Below are 20,671 nucleotides of genomic sequence, written 5' to 3'. Positions count from 1 at the left end.
TCCTTTGGGTTTGAACATGGATTAAAGAAGGCTGCAGCAGCTTTTCATCCCTTCTTCTCTTTTCCTCCCCACATGTTGAAATTTCCATGGACAAGTATGTGTGAAAAGTCAGTACCAGCTGAGTCTTTACACTTACTGTGAGTGGTGATACAGCAATGAAGTCTCAGATCCTCTTCCTTCTCCTGATGTAATCTGTGAAGACTCTGAGCAGTTGTGCAGGGGATGGTAGCTGTAGAGAGCGCTTCAGATTTACATCTGAACTTCCTCTGGGGCTGAAGGGGAAAATCTTGTCTTGCTGACACATTTTCACATTTTTCAAACCCTTTTAATTAAGAGTCACAGGGTGAGGTTCTCATTTTCCAGCAAACACCCTTGAAGTCACACATTCCATGGGGCCACAGGTATGGCATTTAAACCAGCATCCCTGTGGGAAGTCAGCAGTGAGCAGGGGACAGCTGCAGTTACATCAAGTGGGAGACTGACCCCCTGTGTGCTGCAGTTGTGCTACCATTCACCAAATAGGAAATTTCAGAGGAGAAAAATGTTGTAAATAAATACAGAGAAGTTGCAGGCAGTGTCAATTTTTTTTCCTCTAAAAAACCAAAGATATTCAGATGAAAAAAACAAAATCTTTGCCAAGGACTAAATTGTAATGTGCTGCACCTTGTATAAGCATAACCAGATTGTCTCATTTTGTCTAAAAATGCAAGCAGATTGTCCTTCCCAACTCTGACATTCACCCATAGCATTAAAATGGCTGCTGGTCATGGTGACAGGAGAGAAATGTATCCTTTTTGGAGAACTGCAATACAGAGAAACAGAAAGGTTTTGCAGCAAAACATTTTGTTACCCTGTCTGCAATCTACTCCTCTTTCACGGTGTTCTAAGTGTGTGGGGAAACACAGCAGTTTCAGTACAATTCAGCATGATGTTACTCCCTAGGCAGAATATTTCAAAGTATTCATATATATTGAATATTGCCTGAACTACAGCTTGGAACTGTAACAAAAGAGAATAAGAGAGAGAATCCATAGTACCTTATTTAATTATCAACAGAAGGGAAAAAATATATTTGGAAAAAAAAGTTTGTACTTATGCTTGCCTCAAATCTGAGCTACCTATCAGGTATAAGATTCATGTTATTAATTTTATTTAAAATATCATGTGTAATGATGTGTACCTTAAAACTTTGGTAGCTTTTTGGATATCAGTGGTTGATCTGCCCTAAGTTTGTCGTTCTTAATCCATTAAAAGACAGGCCTGCTTGTAAATCCACAGGTACAGATAAGGAGTCACTGTTTGACTGTGTCTGAACCCTTTTCAAATGAAAAATGTCAGTGGCAGAAAGGGAGTCTGAATTATTTTTTAAAAGGGTTTTCAAAGATTCTCATGATTCCTCTGGTATCAGTTAAATGTGACATGTCCATAGACATGGCTGTTTTTTAGTGTGTAAAAGCAAGCAAAGCTGCAGTTTTCATCTCTCTGTAGAGAGAAAATGCTGCAGTATGGCTAAGTGATAAACATGTTACTTTGCAATTTCTCTCTTCCATAATTAACATATAAAGAGATTTTTAAAGCTAATACAATTTGTAACAATGTCACTGTGAGAAGGAAAAAATGCTTTTATGGTTGTTTGGAGTTTTTTTTCTGTTTGGATGCATATATGTCACATGTGTAAATTAGATATAATTAATCCATAAGCTTTCCTGTTCACATACTGTCTCTTAAAATGTCATAGCACTGTCATGATGAGGACTCACCCACATACAGAGAAGCTTTTGTAAACCAATACAGCTCTATTTCCTAGATTTGTTCCAGTTTGCAGGAAGGATCTGATGCACGATTTTACGTAGAGTAGTTTTGTAATCTGCAACACTCAGAGGTGAAATTTAGATTTCTGTGCTTGAAAATGGAAGCTGGAGCCAGCTCTTCTCTTTGGAAGATGGTCAAGATAAACCCCTATGGACAAGTAAAAGCTTTGTAGCCTGACGGCAATGTAAATCCAGGCATCCAGGGGAATGTTTAGCTGGGGGAAGTTGTGGAGGCTGCCTGTGAGCCAGGAGGAGTTACTCACTTCCTTCAGCCCAAGGTTCATTTCACAACAACCACCAGTGCTAAATCTGGGACGAATTGACTCCTTGCACAGTTGGACTTTGCTCTGTTTGTGGAAAAGCACCATCCTTATTTGGGGTGGAGTTGTTGAGACATGCTGATGCAAAAGACAGGAATCACTGTTGCATCTGTTTGTTATGGAAAGGGGGCAAGGGGCTTTAGCAGTCATGGAAAACAAATCATGAAAAAATCATGGCTCTAACAAAGTGGAGGTGAGTTCTGCTGCTCCTGAGATCAACAGATTTTTTGCCTACCTTCAGGAAAGGGAAAGCTTGGAAGTGCAAGCATGGAAAAAAGCAGTCAAACATCTAACAGGAAAAGTACACATCACCCTGTCCTTGTTCCATTGTATCCCTAGGAAAGTCAGAAACCAGAATTTATTCAGAAAATAGTATTAGAAATTGTGTATATAAATATAACTGTTGCTGTATTTTTAAATGAAATGTTTTTTCATAAAAAGTAGTCTTAGTGAAGAGACTGGTTTCAAAGATGAGTTGTCCAGACTAATTTTTTAATCTTGAAATAAAACAAAAAAAATACGGGTTGGGAAAGGTGGTGACTGAATTTATTTTTCCCTCCATGAGAATGATGACTTGTGTTATTCTTTCTCTTTACTGAAAAATCCAGAAAAGTTAAGGTGAGCAAAAGCAAAAATTTCTCTTTTAAGTGGTTAATTTTGAAGTTATTGCTTTCAAAAAGAAAATTTATTTAAAATAAAAAATATCATGCACTAAAAATCATTATGCACTGAAAAAACCGTCATACAGCTTTCCCATTGCTTTTACTTATTTTGTCTGATAATATAAAGTTAAAATTAAAATTATTTTTTTGTTTAATTCTGAAATCTTACTGTCTGTAAAATCTCAAAAGTTTAAAATCCTTTTTGTAATTGCAGCAAATGCTTTTAGTAATATCTTGGAGGTGTAGTGAATTTTTTATGGCTATATGCTGTTTTTCTCAAATTGTTAGTTGCTGTGGGCTTCAAATTGTGATCTTGTGCAGCAAAATGCATCAAGGAGGTTAATGCACCAGGTGTGGCTGCTATTGGACCCTCTCTTTTCAGCTGTCATTTCCCCCTTCCTCAGCACTTCTTAAGAACTCTTATGGAATGCTATTCTGAATAAAATTGCTTTCCAACTCTAATGTGTGTGAAAAGATGCAAGAAAGGAATGGGACTTTCTGAACCAAATTTGAATATAATTATAAGGGAAAAAGGTTTGTTTTTCTTTTGCAGGATGACAAGATCAGTTGTTTTTCAGACAAGCATAATTAATTCTCATCATATTGGTCCTCAGAACATTGTGCTTGTAAAACCAACACAAAGGGAGAGGTGGTTGTTGTCAAGGCATGAGTGAAAGTACTCTCAACACTGCTTGTTTTCTTTGTTTGCAGGAGAGTTGGAGATGGTCCAGAAAGACGGGGAGCGCAAGATTCAGAGCCGGCAGCAGCTTCCGGTTGGAACAACATGGGGGCCTTTCACTGGGAAGATGGATCTGAATAATAACACCTTGGTATGTAGATGCTCTGAGACACTTCTCTTTGTTATGCTCTGTGCCATTCTTCAGGGAGCAGCCTGGATTGCTCCTCAGACGGAGCGTTTGAAAACAGGCATTGTTAGCTTTAGCGGACAGTGGTATTTGGCTCTTCTCCAATTCGTTCATCTATGGCAACCATCCACATGAAGTTATTTGGAGCACAGGTTAATAGTGTTTAACTTGTTCTTTTACTGAAGGGAAATGTCACTTCCTTGTTTGCTGAACCAAGGTGTTGTGTTTCAGTAGTAATATCTGGGTTTTTTGTGGTTTTTTAAATTTTTCATAGTATTAATTGCTGAATACTTAATTTATATTAAAGAAAAGTATCAAAAATAAATAACTACATTATTTTAAGATAAAATTAATTAAATTTGCCTTAATGTAATTGAACATAGCAAAATCTTCCATCAAATTCACATTTTTTTGAAAAGCATCAAAAGACACCTGTCATATAATATATTCTCAATTAGCCTCATTTTTTATTCTGATTGCATAAAGTATGTAGACCATTTTACTTTAAAGTAATGATCTCTCTTCGGTGCACTGAAAATCATGTCATTTCTAGGTCTTCATTTCATCTTTGTTTGTGTTGGTTTTAAGTCTGAGCTTCAATATTATTTGTGTATAGTTCAGATTAGTTTTCTGAAAATATCAGGAAGGAAACAACTAATATCTCTAGGAAGGTTTAAACAGTCTTGGAACATGCATTGCCCTGTGGGATACTTCTGAAGAACCATTATCTGCAGCTGGATCACTGTTTGCTATTACAGCCCTTGCATTGAATGTATTTAGCATAAAGACATGTGGGACAGTTTCACAGGAAGGGATTACAGGCATTTTGGGTACACACCTCTGTGCTGCAAATGCAGAAACTGAGATTCCCAGTGTTCCCCAGCACTGGGTGTTGTCCTGCCCTTGCAGGACCTGCAGAGAGTGAGGAGCACTGAGTTGCTGATGTATCATGTGGAACAGTGTGAGGGAGGAGTTGTATGGACAGGGGACACAAAAGGGGGAAATTTATTTTCTTCAACTCCTCCCTAGAGAACCTTTGCCTATGTAATGGAGTTCTCTTTCTAAGGATTATTGGATAGGATGCATTTTACTTTCGGTAAATATGCATATTAAAATTTGAGTGAAGCATTATTCTGAGTACATAGTATATTATGGTATAGATATAATGCATAGTAGACATTTAAAATCTTACTATTTTGTACTCGTTAGTGTACTTTATTCGTCAAATGATACTAAGAAATGTTACAGAAAGTGGCATGGAAACTTTGTCTGAGTTTCCAAAAGTTCAGTATTCCCAATCCAGATCAGACTTCCCATTCAGGCACCTGAATAAAGAATATATTTTCAGAAGTACTACAGAGTCAAAGCCCCTTATTTGTTAGAAAGGAAAAACTGGAAAATTTGAACTTGTCTCATTTTTTCCATCCATTTAATTTTTATTTCTTCATCTATTTCATTATTGGCCTGTCATCATTCTCAAAATGTTTTTCATACAAGGCCATATGTGACAACCACCTGTAATTCAAATAATTTTCTGAATCCCAGTATAATTAGTTTAATCACTTTTCATATAACAGAAACCTTAGTCATGTTGTAGCTCAAAGTGTCTCCAGAATCCATACTGTAGAGAAATGCTAGTTTGGTTTTGTCCAGTTGTACCACTTCATCAGGTATAGACAACATGCAGATACTGTTTAAGTATAGGAGGTGATATTGATTGTCCCTTCTCTACAAAATTTATGTTTATCAGATATTCTCAGAATGAATTTACAGCATGTCAGCAAGCAGCCAATCATACAATCATATTGTATTTCTTTTTTTTTTCCTTTGGATGGAGTTGTAGAACCACAACCCTAGCAGAACCTTGCTTCTCCCTTAATAGCACAGGAATGTTTTAAGATCTGTTACTGCTTTTTATATTTGGGCAAATACCATTTTTGTTATATCAAAAGCATTTAGTTAGGATAGTTGGGTTTTAATGAACTGGTAATGGAGCAATGTGCAGTACGGACTTTAAATTTTTGTATTGTAATGGGCTAGAACAGCTTTCTCAGTATAGTTCACAGAGACGTTCAATGAAAATCTTCAGGACTTTTTTCTCACTAAACTGGAAAGATACATTTTATTGTCAAATTAAAAATCATAAAATCTATTTTTACTAATACTTGAAAGATCTTACTTTTGTTTTGCCTACAAATATAGACAGATTTGGAAATCTGAAAAAGTTTCTTTAAACAGAATTTTAGTTCTCACAAATATTGTTTTGTCCCCTGAGCAACTCCATTCCTTGAAAAAGTCAAAACTCACTGGGCATCATCTTGAGCAATCAGATTTAACTTCGAAGTTGCCTCTGACTTTGAAGTTTGCCCTGCTCTGAGCAGGACTTTGGACTGGATGACCTCCAGAGATCTCTTCCAACCTGAGTTATTCTCTGATTCTAAGTATTTTTTCTTTTTCCCAAATATCAGATGTTTCCTGTAATCCTACATTTGTTACTTTAAAATGCTGTGTGAAGAAATACAAACCTTTTGATGCAACTTTAATTTGCTGTTAAAGCAACAAAACTCCGACATCAGAAACATCAGCTTCTACATGGTTTTCTTTTATCTTTTTTTTTTTTTGTCTTGAAATTATTCTGGATTTTTTTATGGTTTTTTGACCCATTTGATACTTATCTCACTATTGTACATGTTCTCTGTTGTTCATCAGGGGAGTTGAGATTCTTTACTTAGGTTATTAATATCTGTTTTGGGAAGCTCATTTGGGTAGAGCCTCACATCCCTAGAATTCAATCAAACTTTCACATGAGGAGCTGAAAACTAGTTTATTTCATTTCTGAATGACAACCTCAAACATTATACTGCTATAAACACCAAATTTTTGAAAAAGAGTTTTAATGTGGATTTTTTTGTATAGAGAGAAAAGTAAAGAAAAATTCAGGGATCCCCATGTGAGTAAATATCATAACTTTTGCAGCTGCTACCTTTATTGGGAAATCAGTTTGTGTCTCACTGAAAGTATCTTACCTGGCTGTACTGTTTGGTGATTGCAGTATGACAGTGCCTCACAGGATTAATTCATGCTGTAACAGTCAGAGCTTACTTATTCCCCTTGCACTCTGCACTGAATGCAGCCTGTACATGTAATATCTTCTTGTTTCCAGCAGTGCTGCATTGCTGAATACGGTGTGGCTGCTGTTGGCTCATGAGATGGAGCAAGTTAATTAATTCAGCACGGTATTTAATTGAGTCACTGTGCCAGATGTCAATTACATTTTAGATCTTTCAAGTTTCTGTCTTGAAATATGTTAGCAGTACACATCTCAGAGTAGTGGAAGAATGGGTACCTTGAACAAAAATTAGTTTAATACTGTTCACAATTGCAATAGGAATAGCAGGTGTATCAACAGTGTTGCAGCACTGTTGGGAAATATGGTAGAGCAAGATCCACATCAGGACTGAAGAATACTCAAACTAAAGGTAGACTTGAAAGGGCTCAATGACTAATAAAGTTCTTAATTTTTCTCATCTAAGAGTTTAGCCAGTATTCATGAATTACATAAAATTTGATTATGAAATAAGGAATGCTATTATTATGGTTATTGTTGATGAAACAATCTGCATGCAGCCAGCAGAAAATCCTAAGACATTGTTTTTAGCAAGTGAGTCTTAGATCTTAAAACTTGTCTAGGCATTTAAGTTTTATTTCAGTTTGACCTTAAGAACTTCTTTTATAATTCTTAAATATTTGTAGATACCTACATAGATACTTGTATTATATTTAAAGTGATAGAACTCCTATTTAGATACTTTTAAATATCTGTTCCTGTAATTTTGCCAAACTACCAAAATTTCTCTGCTCTCAGCTGCATGCATAATTTGTATCTGTCTGCACAATTAGACATGGAGTTCACTCCCTTCCATTTCCTTCCACTACTTTCACTTTCCATCCACTGTTCGATAATAATTGGGTAGTCCCTAGAAAATTAAATGCATAAGAATATCTTTTCAAGCCTAGAAAATGAACGTGTTTGTAGGAAACATGTGTCTACATGTTTCCACATTTGCTTGAGATTTAATATAATCTCCCTGTTTAGACAAACAGACTCATGAAGAGTTTGAACAATACTACTGGTTGTCTACAGCTGGTGAGAACTCAGCTGTAGAATGGAAGACAACACAATTTGACCATGAAGGCTCCAAATCTGTGTCTTGCTGCATCACAGAAAATTCAATAGATCATGGATACCCACAAATTGATAGAAATATATTTTTATGCATCAGACTCCTAGTTTGTGATTCCGATTCCTGTGTAACAGGAAAGTGGGTTTGCACAAATATCAAGTCTAATACGAGCATTCAGGTGAAAAGAGCAGAAGACCATACTAGACTGGACATACAGCCCACTGAAAGAGGAGCTGCTGGGTGTAGGCAGATCTAAATTCAAGCCACTAGCAACCTAGTTAAGAAAAAACTGTTCACTTGCTTCTTTCAGCTGTAAATATTTTCCCTGTTTGAGGGGACAGCTTGATGGGAATGAGGCCCATGGAAACAAAAGCAGCCCTGAACCACGTAGCCCACGATGGATGTCGAACAGTGGTCGCTCCGGCAGTCATGTGGAGGCATTCCAAGAGGCCTTTTCCCTTGGCTGCTGCCATCAAGTTTTTGGTGTTAATCTGTGCCCATGGCAGGGTTTTGCAAAGCAAAACAATGATCAGCTATATTCAGCTCGCCATTCTCCTTGTTGCAGGGAAGAGCATGCGGGGCAGGCCTGTATGAGCCTGATAAGGAAAAGAGGATTCAGTGTGGTTGTGAAGAGAATCCACAGGAGAAGAATTTGTAGGGTTGGGCCAGGCAAGCAGTAGGACACAGCAGGGACCCTTAAATGGGATCTGGGAGGTTCGACACCAAAGAGACATCTCTGAAAGATATGCTCATGGAACTGTTTGACTGGGTGGTGTGTGAGGGCTGAGGAGCCAAGGTTCAAAATGCAGTAAAGTTATTCACTCAGTAATCTGTGGCTGGTCACTTTGGGTCAGAAACCTCATGTCTGTAGTAGACAGTAGACAGTGACTTTTAATCTTCAGAGTTGCAGCATGAGGGTTTTCTGGGGACTTTTGTTGGAGGTGCTGCATGGCTACAGAGGGGTAGTAGTCTATCCATAGCCAGGTTGTAGCCAGTCCTTAGTTTCTTTTTCTCTATTCAAACATGGAGAGGGATAAGGTATATTTTATCTTTAGATATTTAATTGCAAATGGAGAATTTGGCTCTTAATAGCACAGAGAAATTTTTATATTTAGTTACCAAAAATAGTGTACTGAGTAATGAACCTTGATTCTCATCTTTGTTATATTAATTTTATTCCTTTAAATATTTCAAGTGACTACAAAAACATTTCTTTCTAATTTTTTCTACTGTTACTGTCAGTCTCTTTCATGTCTTGAACTAGTTTAAGATCACTTCCTTCCATCCCAAACATGAGCAGATGTTATTGTTGCAGCACTTAGGACAGCACATGTCACCCAACAGCTATGTGCTGATGTGCTGTGCATGTGTTGGGATTGGCTGCTTAGAACCATAGAGTCATTAAGGTTGGGAAACACCTTTAACATCATCAAGTCCAACTGTTAATCCAGCAGCACTGTGTTCACCACTGAATCATGTCCCCATGTAACTCATTCAAATGCCTTTTGAACACCTTGGGGATGAGGTTTCCACAAATTCCCTGGGCAGCCTGTCCCAGTGCCTGCCAAAGTGAAGAAAATTTTCCTCATATCTAGTGTAAACCTCCTCTGGCAGAACTTGAGGCCTTCCAGACTGAAATATTTAAAAAAATATTGAGACATGCCAAGATGTCCACATGGCCATCCACAATGGTCTTTAAGAACACATCACTTTACATTACTTCACTTTTACCAAGTGTTCTCCTATTTATATAGACATGTAGTTTAGGAGAATCCAATGATGAACCATTTTTTTAACTTTCATACACAATTGTACTTTAGATGCTTTTTTTTTTTTTTTAAGAAGTTAATTCTGCTCTTTTATTTACATTTACACAAATTTAAACCATGCTAATAATAAGACAGCAAGATGTGGTAAGGATCTGAATAAACACCCTGTTTTGGACAAATTCAAAAGCATTTTTTTCCAACTTGCAGTAGTTTCCAGTTCTCAGAAAGAGGATGAAGCAACATGGTACAGTATAGGAGAACCTTAATCCTTCTCTTCTGTCTAAATGCTATTTTTACACTGGTGTTAGCACTGCATACCTTACCATAGCCTTTATTTTAAGTTATTAAATATTTAAAGAACATACATGCAAGACAGGATTCATTCTTCCTTTTTGTTTTTTCTTCATTTATTATTTGGTTATTTCCTGAATATTAACAGGGGATTTTTACACAAAATTGTTCTTTTCTTTAACCTTGTTTCCTTAACTTTAGGCCTTTTTTGAGACTAGACTTACCCATGGTTCATTTTGACACCTGTTTATCCAAACAGCAGAGCTTTAACACTTCTTTAAAACTATCACTGGTCATTTTGAAAGGTTTTTAACAATAATTAAGTTACTTGGTGCTTGCTGTGAGCATCTCCATTAAACAGAATTTACCCTAATACTATTGCAATTAAGTAATACACTTTTCCAATCATTCCCATTAAACTAACTCTGTTTCCTGGGAGAAAACTCAATAAACTATCTGTCCTATTTTGGCAAGCTTCATTTCAGTAGGGGGTCCTTCTGAGAGTGGGAATGTACCCTGGGACGCATTGCCAGGCAGCTGCTGAGAGCAGAGCAAGGGGATGGTTCTGCAGAAGAGATGAGGCAAAGTCAGGAGCCTGGGACAGAAAAAAAGGCAAGAAAAAATAATTTTGTCCAGAGCCTCCCAGACAGCAGTAGAAGGAGGTGCTATATCCAAGTGCCAGGCTTTTGCATTTTAGGATGTGGGGAAAAGAGAGAGAAGGAAAGCTGCTTAATTAGAGAATCACTGCAATAAACTTCAGTTGTAACATATTTTCGTGCTTCTAAGAGTCTGTGTCAAATATTGAAAGTCTTCTAACTAGTCTAATCTTCTAATCTTCCACAGGCTTTAAGACTCAGATTCTTATTTTGCTATTGTTGATTTTGATAAATTTATAACACAACTTTTAGAATGGGATGTAGTCTTATTTAAAGACTTCATATAAGAAAAAGAATTTATTTTTCTCCATTTAAGGTCATTCATGTAGCTCACTGGACTACAATACCTGACTGGCACGAGTTCTATACATGTGTTTAAGATGAGCAATTCAGTATTAAATGTTGTCCTCTGAGGAAAATTTTTAAATTCATGCTTTCTATGTTAATACTTCTTCTTATTTATGAAACATGCATCTTATAGACTAGGAAGATATAAAATGCCAGATTTAAATATTCAGCAGTTTTGGAAGTAATTTTCTTCTCACTAGATGTTAACACTATCTTTTTTTTTTCTGAAATAAAATCCAGTTTCTAAAATGTTGACACATAGTTTTGCATTCATAGAACAAGCATTGGAAATTCTAGCTCCATCATTTTAGTGGCACAGAAGGCCATGAAGATGTTTGTGTCTATGAAGATGTTTGCATTGGTAAGACAAGAATTCAGTAGTTACAGCGGGCATGGAACTGAAAGACTAGAAGGCTTGTGCTCTCTCTTTGACCATTTAAAAATAAAATGTCCTGGAAGCTCATGGGTTTTTTTTTTGCCTACACACATAAAGCTGTGCCTGCCTAAGGATAGTTAGCCTTAGGGTACATGGGTAGTGGAAAAAGCACTGAGATGCTGTTGCCTGTGGAACTGTGGTAGCACTTTGTTCCACTCAGTATGTTGTCAAGATGTGCTGTCTGGGCATACAAATGTATAAGATTATGAAAACATCAACAAATGCTCTTCATAAGACTTGTGGATGCCATAGTAGGCAGTTATTTGGAAAAAAAAAGTGTACTGTAGAAAAAATCCTGGTGTGAAATGTCACATTTTGGTGGTGTCAAAATTTGTTTGCTAATAAAAAGTGCAGAACCATAGGTACCATATCATAGTTACAATAACAATATTTTAAACTTTTGGCTATCTTCCTTAAATAAATAAATTACTTAAAGGAATGGACCTGTGGATTCAGTTAAGACACTGGCTGCTTTCTGATCACTTTCATACAGTGTGATGGAATGATCAAAATTCCAAAGATCTGTTAGCTCCCTTTCCATTTGAATATGTTTGAGAGAAGTAGCCTATACATTTTCAAGAAGGATGGAAATTAAAGTTACTTCTGGTTGTTTCATTGCAGCCAAATTAACTGGGTTGTGTGAAAGTGTGGGTTTGAACATTTTGAATAGAGAAAAAATTCTCTCAATATTTCTAGTAAGTAAATACTGTTAGTACAGTATGTATGAATACATAAATATATTAAAAATGGATATTTAAAAATAAACATGTTAAAAATATAGTAACTATATATATGTGCTTATATATATACCCACCCAATGTAAGTGATCATGAGTGTATAAGAATAGCATATTCTAGTCAGAAGGAGTTATTGACTGTTACTAGGTCTTAAAAATCTGTTTTATTTTAAATACCTCAATTTTGCTGAACTTTCCTCACCATCTGGCTGTAGCTCCTTTTCTAATGATGTTGAAGTATCCCACGGCCAGTAGCAAAATGAGTCCTTTTCCAGAGGCAACAAATCTACTTTGCACTACCAAAGTATGCACAAAGAAATTCAGAGCTTGGCCTGAGAAATTCAATGCTAAATGAAGCTTATAAATGTCCTGAGCCTCATTTATCAAGTCTGGAGAACAAGTTCATCAGTCTAATCTAATCTGGTGGCTCCTCAGACTCTAAGGAAGCTCAAAACACAACCAGCTCCAGCTGTTGGGACTCCAGAGCAAAGAGCACAGGAGGCACCATCTCTTGCTGTCCTTACCTTCCCTAGCAGCCCCAAACCTGCAGCAAGGCCTTATTTATAGGTTTAGTTGTTTCTTATTTATAGGTTTCTTATTTATAGGTTTAGTTGTGTGTCCTGATATTCCATATGTGGTAAATTATATGCATAACCTCATTGAGGTTTATATGGTTTCATATTTAAATTGTTTTGTTGGTTGTAGCAAGAAGGGGGTCGGTCTCTCCTCCCAGGTAACCAATGTCAGGACAAGAGGAAATGTCCTCAAGGTGTGCCATGGGAAGTTCAGGGTGGGCATTGGAGGAATTTCTTCATGGAAGGGATTGTTAAGCATTGGAATAGGCTGCCCAGGGATGAGGGGATTTCACCATCCCTGGAGGTGTTCAAGGATGACTGGATATGGCACTTAGTGCCATGGTCTGGTTGACAAGGTGGTAATCAGGGAAAGGACTAGATTTGACTTGATCTCAGAGGACCTTTCCAACCTAAAGGATTTTGTGCTTCTGTAATAATCATGTCTCATTTTAAAATTTATTAATAAACTTTTGCCCCCTTTTTTTACTAATGCATTTTAATGTGTTTGCAAAATGCTTCACAATTTTGAATCATTAAATATAGGTTTTGAGCTCTTTGACAATATTTAGAAAATAATTGAGTTTTGCATAGACAAAATACTGTCCTTTCTGTGCTGTAAGGGAAGGATAGTACTCTGAACACTACTGATGCATTTAGGAAAAACTACATAACATATGAGATATCATCACAGTTTATGTAGATTATTCTCACTCTGAGAATATGTCTTATAATTTAAAATTCTTCCTGTCACAGATTAGCTTTTATATCTTGTTTTTTTATATCTTGTTTCTGAAATGCATAGAAGGCACTATTTTTAATAAAAGCTTTATATATGTTAGTAATTATAATTATTATTTATGTATTTATTTAAAAACATCTCACATTTCCCAAAATATTTCTTTTTCTTTAAGGCTTTCATTTCCCCATGACAGTCTCTGATCTGGGGGATGGGTGGCCAATTTTTTTTAAACAAGAAACTGGAACTTCTGCAATGTGTGAGGACATTAAAGACAAGTTTAGGGGAGCTGAGGGAGGTGTGCCTCGAAGCTGGGGAGGTGAGGAAGGATTCTTCCCTCTCTCCCTCTCCTGCAAGCTGTTGTCCTCACTTTTGGAAGAAAACTGGGACAAATTAGCATAAAGGAAAGCGAGCAATAAATCAGAAAACAATAGTAGATCCAAAATATCTTAGTTCCTTCTTTTCTGCTTGTATTGAAGGGCCTGGTTCTACTATTGCAGATTTTTAATTCTGCAGTGGACCTTATGGTACATTTTAGTCTTAACTGCTTTGCTTTTACACTGTTTCTTCCTCTTGGATGCAGTCACATTTACTACATTAAATACTGGATTTCCTTGTTTATATTTGTTAAATTTAAGATAATATTCTTCTCTTTTGGGATCCAGTATTTTACCTTAGTCCTGTTTCCCTTCTCACTGTGGTCAATTCACCTCCTCCAAGTCAAAATACCATCTTAATCCTGCATACATCTGTGGTGGAGGATTTTACTTCCTTCTTGGATCCACCTGGATCACAAGCCATGGAACGACATGAAGGATTGCATTAGGTGAAGCTTCCAGACTCAGCAAGGTATCAGCAAGGGAGATTTAGGTTAGCTAGGAGAAAGAGCTTCCTAATGTTAGTGAGAGTGAAAAGCTGGAGGAGATTGAGGAGGTTGCCGTCAGTCTGTGGCTGGTGTGTTTCAGAACAGGCTGGACCAAGACGACAGGAGTGGTGTAGGCGCAGCTGAGCTGTGGCGTGGGGGAAGGAGAGGGAGCAGATGACCCTGTGGCTTTTGGCAGCCTGATGCTGAGAAATGTCTGCAGCCAACTTCACTTGTTTGGCTGCCCAGAAATGCCTGCAGGTAGCTAAAATCTTTCAGGATTGGCTTTAAAAGGAGCAGAATGAGACACTGGTTTTTTTTGTAGAAGATGGCAGATGGGACATTACAGGAAGCTAGACAGTTGGTCATACCAGTATAGGATACTGGTTTCAAAATCTAATTGAAATATAACAAGGGCTAGCTGTGAGATAAGGAAGTAAGCTGCTATATTTCTTTGGCATGTCCCTTCTCAATTGCCTGCATGTTTTTTTTTCTTCTGAACATTCTCCCTTCCCACTCTACTTTCTTGATAACTAAAGCTAGAATTATAGCCAATATAAAATCAGTGTAGCTTTTTCAAAACATTACTTCCAGTTCTACTGAGGACATTGTTTCCAAGTTTTCTGTACTTTTTTTTTTTTTTTTTTTTTTGTGGAAATATAAGGATCATTGTCTCAGGATTCTAAGGATCATTGTCCCTGGTTTTTGTGCCATGCATTTGCAGAGTGAGAGCAATAGTATTGCATTTTCAGGATGCCAGGTGGGTGCACTTTGATCTGGCAGTACAGCATGCCTCACGGAGTAAGCTGAATCTTGATTTTTATAGTCAGTCATTCACTATCAGGTTCCAGAGCCTCTATTAGATAGGCTGAAAACAGAGAATACACCATGGGTTCAATATGGAAACATTTGCAAGGAGGTTCTTGGCATCAGCAGCATCCTCGGAGTCCATTTTGTGCTTCTGTGCTAGTAAATCTCTTAAATGCATGCAGAAGTGATACCTGTGTGCAGTGAAAAACTGCATATACACTGATTAATTTTGAAAGCACTTTCCCCCACCCCACCAACATTCAGCAGTGAAAAATAAGAATAATATGCATGTTTTGAAACTTGACCTCACAAATGTGAGACCACTTGGTGTGGTTGTGACTCCTTAACATTCCTCGCATTCCCTGTCCCAAGTCTGGTTGTTAATGCTTGTTGCAGGGTTTAAGTGGCTTTGTAGTAGCACCTATTAGCTTGCTCTGGCTAGGAGCATACTTGGGACTAAATGGCCTTTCTGACCTCTAATAAGTATTTTCTTGTCAGTCATACCAAAGATACTTAACTATCTGTTTGTTCACTATAACTGCCATAACTGAGAGGTCTCCTGAGCTCTTCAGAAATACAGTCAGGACATTCTCATTGTTTTCTGTGCTTCTTTGCTCTGCTGTTGAAGCACAGCATCTTGCACTTGCAGAGTCTCCTCTGGGATAATTGCAAGGCATGGGGAAGTTAAGAGTTTCACAGGATGGAATTTGCTGCCATGACTCACTGCAGCCTGGTATTCAACCTCATGAGAGCTACAGTAGCATGCTGCCTTGGTATTCTCACTTGAAATTTGCATAGGGATTACAAAGATGGTAGAAGTCAGTTTGTCAAGGCAACATAGAGCATGGGCAAATCTCTTCCAAAATAAGTATGTGCTAGAGGTCACAGTTGTATGTCTGTATTTTTTAATCTAAGTGGTTTTTTTTAATCTAAGTGGCTAGGCAAAATCAAGTCCTAGTGCACTTAGGACTTGATTTTGCCTAGCACTGAGCACTAGCAGAAGGTGCTGAGCACCCCAAACTTCCATTCAAAGCAGTAGGTTAGGTATGCTTAGCATTTTCTGACACTGAATGCTGCGAGTACAGCCTCTCCATAGAAGATAAATATTTGTTATTTATATGACCTTGAAGATGGGACTGGTTTGATAGGGTTAAGGTCAATGAGTATATTATTTTTAGACAAGATACAGAATACTTGGATGGTTCTGCTTTATTTTAGTGTGTTAACATCTGGCAGCATTCTGTGTTCCATATGCTGCTGATTGTCCTGATACATTCATCTTCAGTGATTATCAAAAAGATTTCAGTGCTCTGGAGTTAATAACACATTTGAGAAGACAAATACATGAAGATAAGTAGAAAAGCTGCCTGTAGGTTTCTGTAGAGAAGACCAATATTTTTGTAATCTTGGCAAGTACACTATTAATTCAGAAATGTTTTTTAAATTGACTTAATTAGCTAATTTCTGTAAGGATGAAAAATAGTGTATTAGAATTCAATATTGTTGTCACAATAGACATAGAGAACATTGCTTCTTGGAATTCTGATTACTTCCTTTTAATTCTACACATTGAAACATGGCTAATTTTTGATAATGATGATAATTTTGATAAATTGTGATAAAATTTTGATAATAGTTAAGGGGATTTTAGATTTGCACCCTTTTCTCAAGTATTATTTTTATATGGCTTGGGTCTGTGAAAGTTTAAAGTTTAGCTATGCTTCTCCTGTTTCGTTACAATAAGTACATACAACATAACTATCAGCTGACTTTTTTTTTTTTTTGTATTGATGTTTTCAGTTTTCCTAGGTTGATAATTTTTTTTCCAGGGCTATAAATTATTATTTTCATTCTGTGCTGTTTTGGCCTTGCATGCTAACAGCTTCAGGGGAGAAGACTTCAGAGTTTCACGTAGAATTTGAAACAGGTATTCCCTTTTACAGTACCACCTTCTTTCTGGGAATGCAGAAACCCTACCACAATCAGAACAAATGGTGAAGCAAAAATCAAACTAAGCCAGATGTCTGTCAACCTTGTCTCTTGTGGCTTTTGCCACAGGCCACACTTACATTAGAGAGTACTTCTCTAGGCTAGCCCACTGTGGGGCTGCCCCAATTCCTGCAAGGAATAGTTCAAATAAGGAATCAGCTGTAGGGCTCAAAGCCTAGATGGATGAACTTTTGCTTCCAACACCTCCTGTCAGACAGTTCCTTGCTGCTCTGGTCTCTGCTGAGAAGGGAGGGTGCTGTGAAATCAGCTGTGGCCATGGCTCTTGAGCCGAACCCTGGCACCAGGGTCTGTCAACACAACATGGCATGGGATGTCTGGTCTAGGTAGACATCAGGAAAGCAGCAGGAAGACTGAAGTGGCAGTTTGCCACAAAACAGAAAGTACAGAACAAACTAAGATAGCAATGTTGTTCCTCAATATTTCTCTCTTAATTCAATATCTGGCATTTCAAAGAAAAAAATGAAGGCAGCAAAGTCTCATGGGGAACATAACATACCCTGACCCACTATTCAGATAAAACTTGTTTTATTTAATCATGCACAAATTTGTTTAGATCTTAGCAGTGACCACTCTTCCTGTTGCCAATATCTATTAATGATAATTACTGCAAATACTATACTCACTCAGTGATAGCATCACATCATGGTGAGGAAGATTGTGATCTTATCTAAACCTATTCTATTTAACTCTGACACTCCTTCTATTATAGTGGGGCCCCGATAAGATCATGCCTGTTAGGATCAGACATTAGTTGAAATCAATATTTGAAAATGTGCCTGTTTTTGCTTAATAGCAAAGTTAGTGTGAGGGTCATAGTGAGATCATTTGTTGGATGAGATTGTACAGCTTCATCTTGTAATGGTAATGTGTTCCTTGCTTCAGCTGCTGGTGAAAAGCAAAAACAAGGGCTCTTTGAATGCTGTACAGCTTTGCTAATAATCACTGTGTGAGGAAGATACAATCATTATTATGATATTTAACATCTGTAGTGCTGCAGCCTGTTGAGGTTCGAGTCAGGAACTAATCCTCTTTTTTCCTAGACTCTGGGCCTGATATTAAAAAGACAGCTGCTAGCCTCAGCTAGCTTAGGTCCTGCTTTTAAACCAGACATGAGTGCAATGGCAACTAGTGAGTGTGGAAGCCAAAAGCCAAAATGGCAATGATTAAGATTAGTATAGTAACAGTTATGTCACACTAAAGCAGCAGACGTGAGTTTTTTAGAGATAGGGAAAGAAAATGCAATGAGTTTGCAGATGACTTCAGAGAATTCTTCCTATATGCATTAATCTAGTGGAAGAAAATACAAATAAATAGGGAGTATTAATTTAGATAGAAATTTTTAAACTTATTTTCTGATAAAGAAGGATGTAATCTAAATCAGCGATGATGAACCCTTTTGGAGCTTGGTGCCAAATTTATTTTAAAAAGCTCAGAAGCTCTTGTGCTGCCAACATTAATCTGCCTGTAACAAATTTGGCACCAGTGCCAGCTGTTTATAGTTACTGATGGAAATGAATCATCAGAAAACACAAAGCACCATAATGTTGTTTTGCTGAAAAATATTGTTACTCTTGATGTAAAACTTTTCAAGATTTAGTCAAAGAAACCAAAGCAGAGCCCAGAGGATATTACATGGAACATATGAGACCTGCAGTGCCCTTTTCTCCTTAAAGACATTAATTTCTATTCTCCAGTAAATAAAATAGTGCAACAGAATAGATAAAAAATGAAAAGTGAATAATGAATAACCTGTTGTTTTAATGTCAGGACTTCAAAATGTGAGTGGCACCAGTTCTGTGCCTAAGGTTGGCATCAAAGGGCCTCATGCATAGCTTCCAGTGCAAGGCATGTTCAATGAGCACTAGACTGCTGTGGGGAGAAAGGATCCAAGTGATAAATTAATAGATCTGTTAAATCACTCCAGTGTAGAATTTAAAAAAAAAAAAATCTGAAATTTCCACATTTTCCAGAAATTGAGGTCTGTTTGAATGTCCATCCTATTATTTAGATAAAATGCTAATATTAGTGATGTGCTAAGACTTGGGCAGTGTTTACCAGCCATACCTATTTCAGTAATGACACTCTTCACTGTCTGTGTCTGATCATAATCTCCAACTTCTTGTGGTTTGACTTGGATTTTCTTTGCAGTTCTCAACTTGATTACAATTTCTCACATTTGCCACACCAGTCACTAAATTTATCATTGCATTTTCTGAAAGAGAGGAATGTGCGCATGACAGGAATGATAGTTTTCACTAGAAAGAGTCAGAAAGTTTTTAATTTAGTAATCATATATATATATTATATATATATATATAATCATATAGTATCATGATCTCTGCTAATTATTTATGTATATGTCTTTACTACTATCACATATGTGCCAACTGGTAGTTATGAGGAGGTGTAAGTTTAATTTATGTTTGTTCAAACACGAAAGTAATGGAATGACAAATGAATAAATCATTGCACCAGTGTTAACAGTAAAAGCATGACTGACCTCACTATCATCATATTGCCTTTTGATTCTATTAAATACTATTGCTTACTGTTTTAATATAATATATGAAAGCACTGTAAATTGAAATTAAAGTCATCAACACGGATTTCTATAGACCAAAAATTTCCCCTATAAGATGTGTATGAGGATATTCAGGTGGTGTTTTGCCCATAAAAAGTAAGACATTTCTTGTTTTCATTGAATAGTGCATACTTTTGGATACAATATGATTGATAAAGATATTTAGTTAATATTGCTATTAATTTTAGTTGTAACAAGCAGAGGGAGGAGCAGAGTAATTTTGAAATAATCCCTGAGAAAATGGAAAAAATGTATCTTTTAAAGAAATTTGAAATCTGTAAAAATTTTAGACAGTGCAGAATTTTCTTATGATTTTTTTCTTCCATTTACCCAACTTTATTTTGATGTGTCCATACCAAAACTATTTCTTGTGTAATCTGATACATCATTGCAGTATTAGTATACAAAAATGGGTGTTGTTCCACCAGTGCATTTCCACAATATGACATTCAATAGACTAGTGACAATGATTTGTAATGAATGTTACTGAAAAACAGTGTACTGGTAGAATTTTGAAGTGTTAATATTTAAACACTGATCTCTTTAAAATGTTGAATTTTTAGGCAGTTTTCCTCATTATTTATATCTTGGTTTTTTAATTCTGAAATCTTTTCAAATTCATGGAATAGCATCACTTTTCATTTGCCTGTTTTCATTTCAGAAGTCTTTGTGACATATTTTTGGCCATAGTGTCCTAGGTGTAGAATCCCAAATGTTTCAGTGGGGCAGGAGAGGAGACTTTTCTTTCTTTTTCTGAAACCATGATGAGTTTAATTTTAGACACAATGCAAAGCAGAGCACTACCATTTTCTGCCTTACTCCCAGCTATGTATAAAATAAGGATATCATTAAGAAAATTGGATATATCTGAAGAAGCAAGGTGGATTTTTCCATCAAAATGCCTTCTTTCTCCCTATATAAAGAATGATGAAGAGCATAATTTTACTTTCATAATAGCAAAGTGTTCCACTTATTCCATTCCTTAGTTCCCAGCATTGGCTGCATGCAGTGAGTGTGA

General features: G+C 36.7%; 1 protein-coding gene across 2 annotated transcripts in view; it reads left to right on the top strand.

Moving 5' to 3' along the window:
• The window catches only part of ZFPM2 (zinc finger protein, FOG family member 2), a 309,054-nt gene that overhangs the window by 144,112 nt on the left and 144,271 nt on the right, over window positions 1–20,671 (top strand). For both annotated transcript variants that reach the window (XM_066547561.1, XM_066547553.1), the window contains one exon: window positions 3,505–3,623. In XM_066547561.1, the coding sequence (XP_066403658.1) occupies window positions 3,505–3,623 (119 nt within the window). The remainder of the gene's footprint in view (window positions 1–3,504; window positions 3,624–20,671) is intronic.

The sequence above is a fragment of the Molothrus aeneus genome, chromosome 1 (assembly GCF_037042795.1).
Source record: "Molothrus aeneus isolate 106 chromosome 1, BPBGC_Maene_1.0, whole genome shotgun sequence".
Lineage (NCBI taxonomy): Eukaryota > Metazoa > Chordata > Aves > Passeriformes > Icteridae > Molothrus > Molothrus aeneus.
This window is presented reverse-complemented; position numbering and strand designations above follow the sequence as displayed.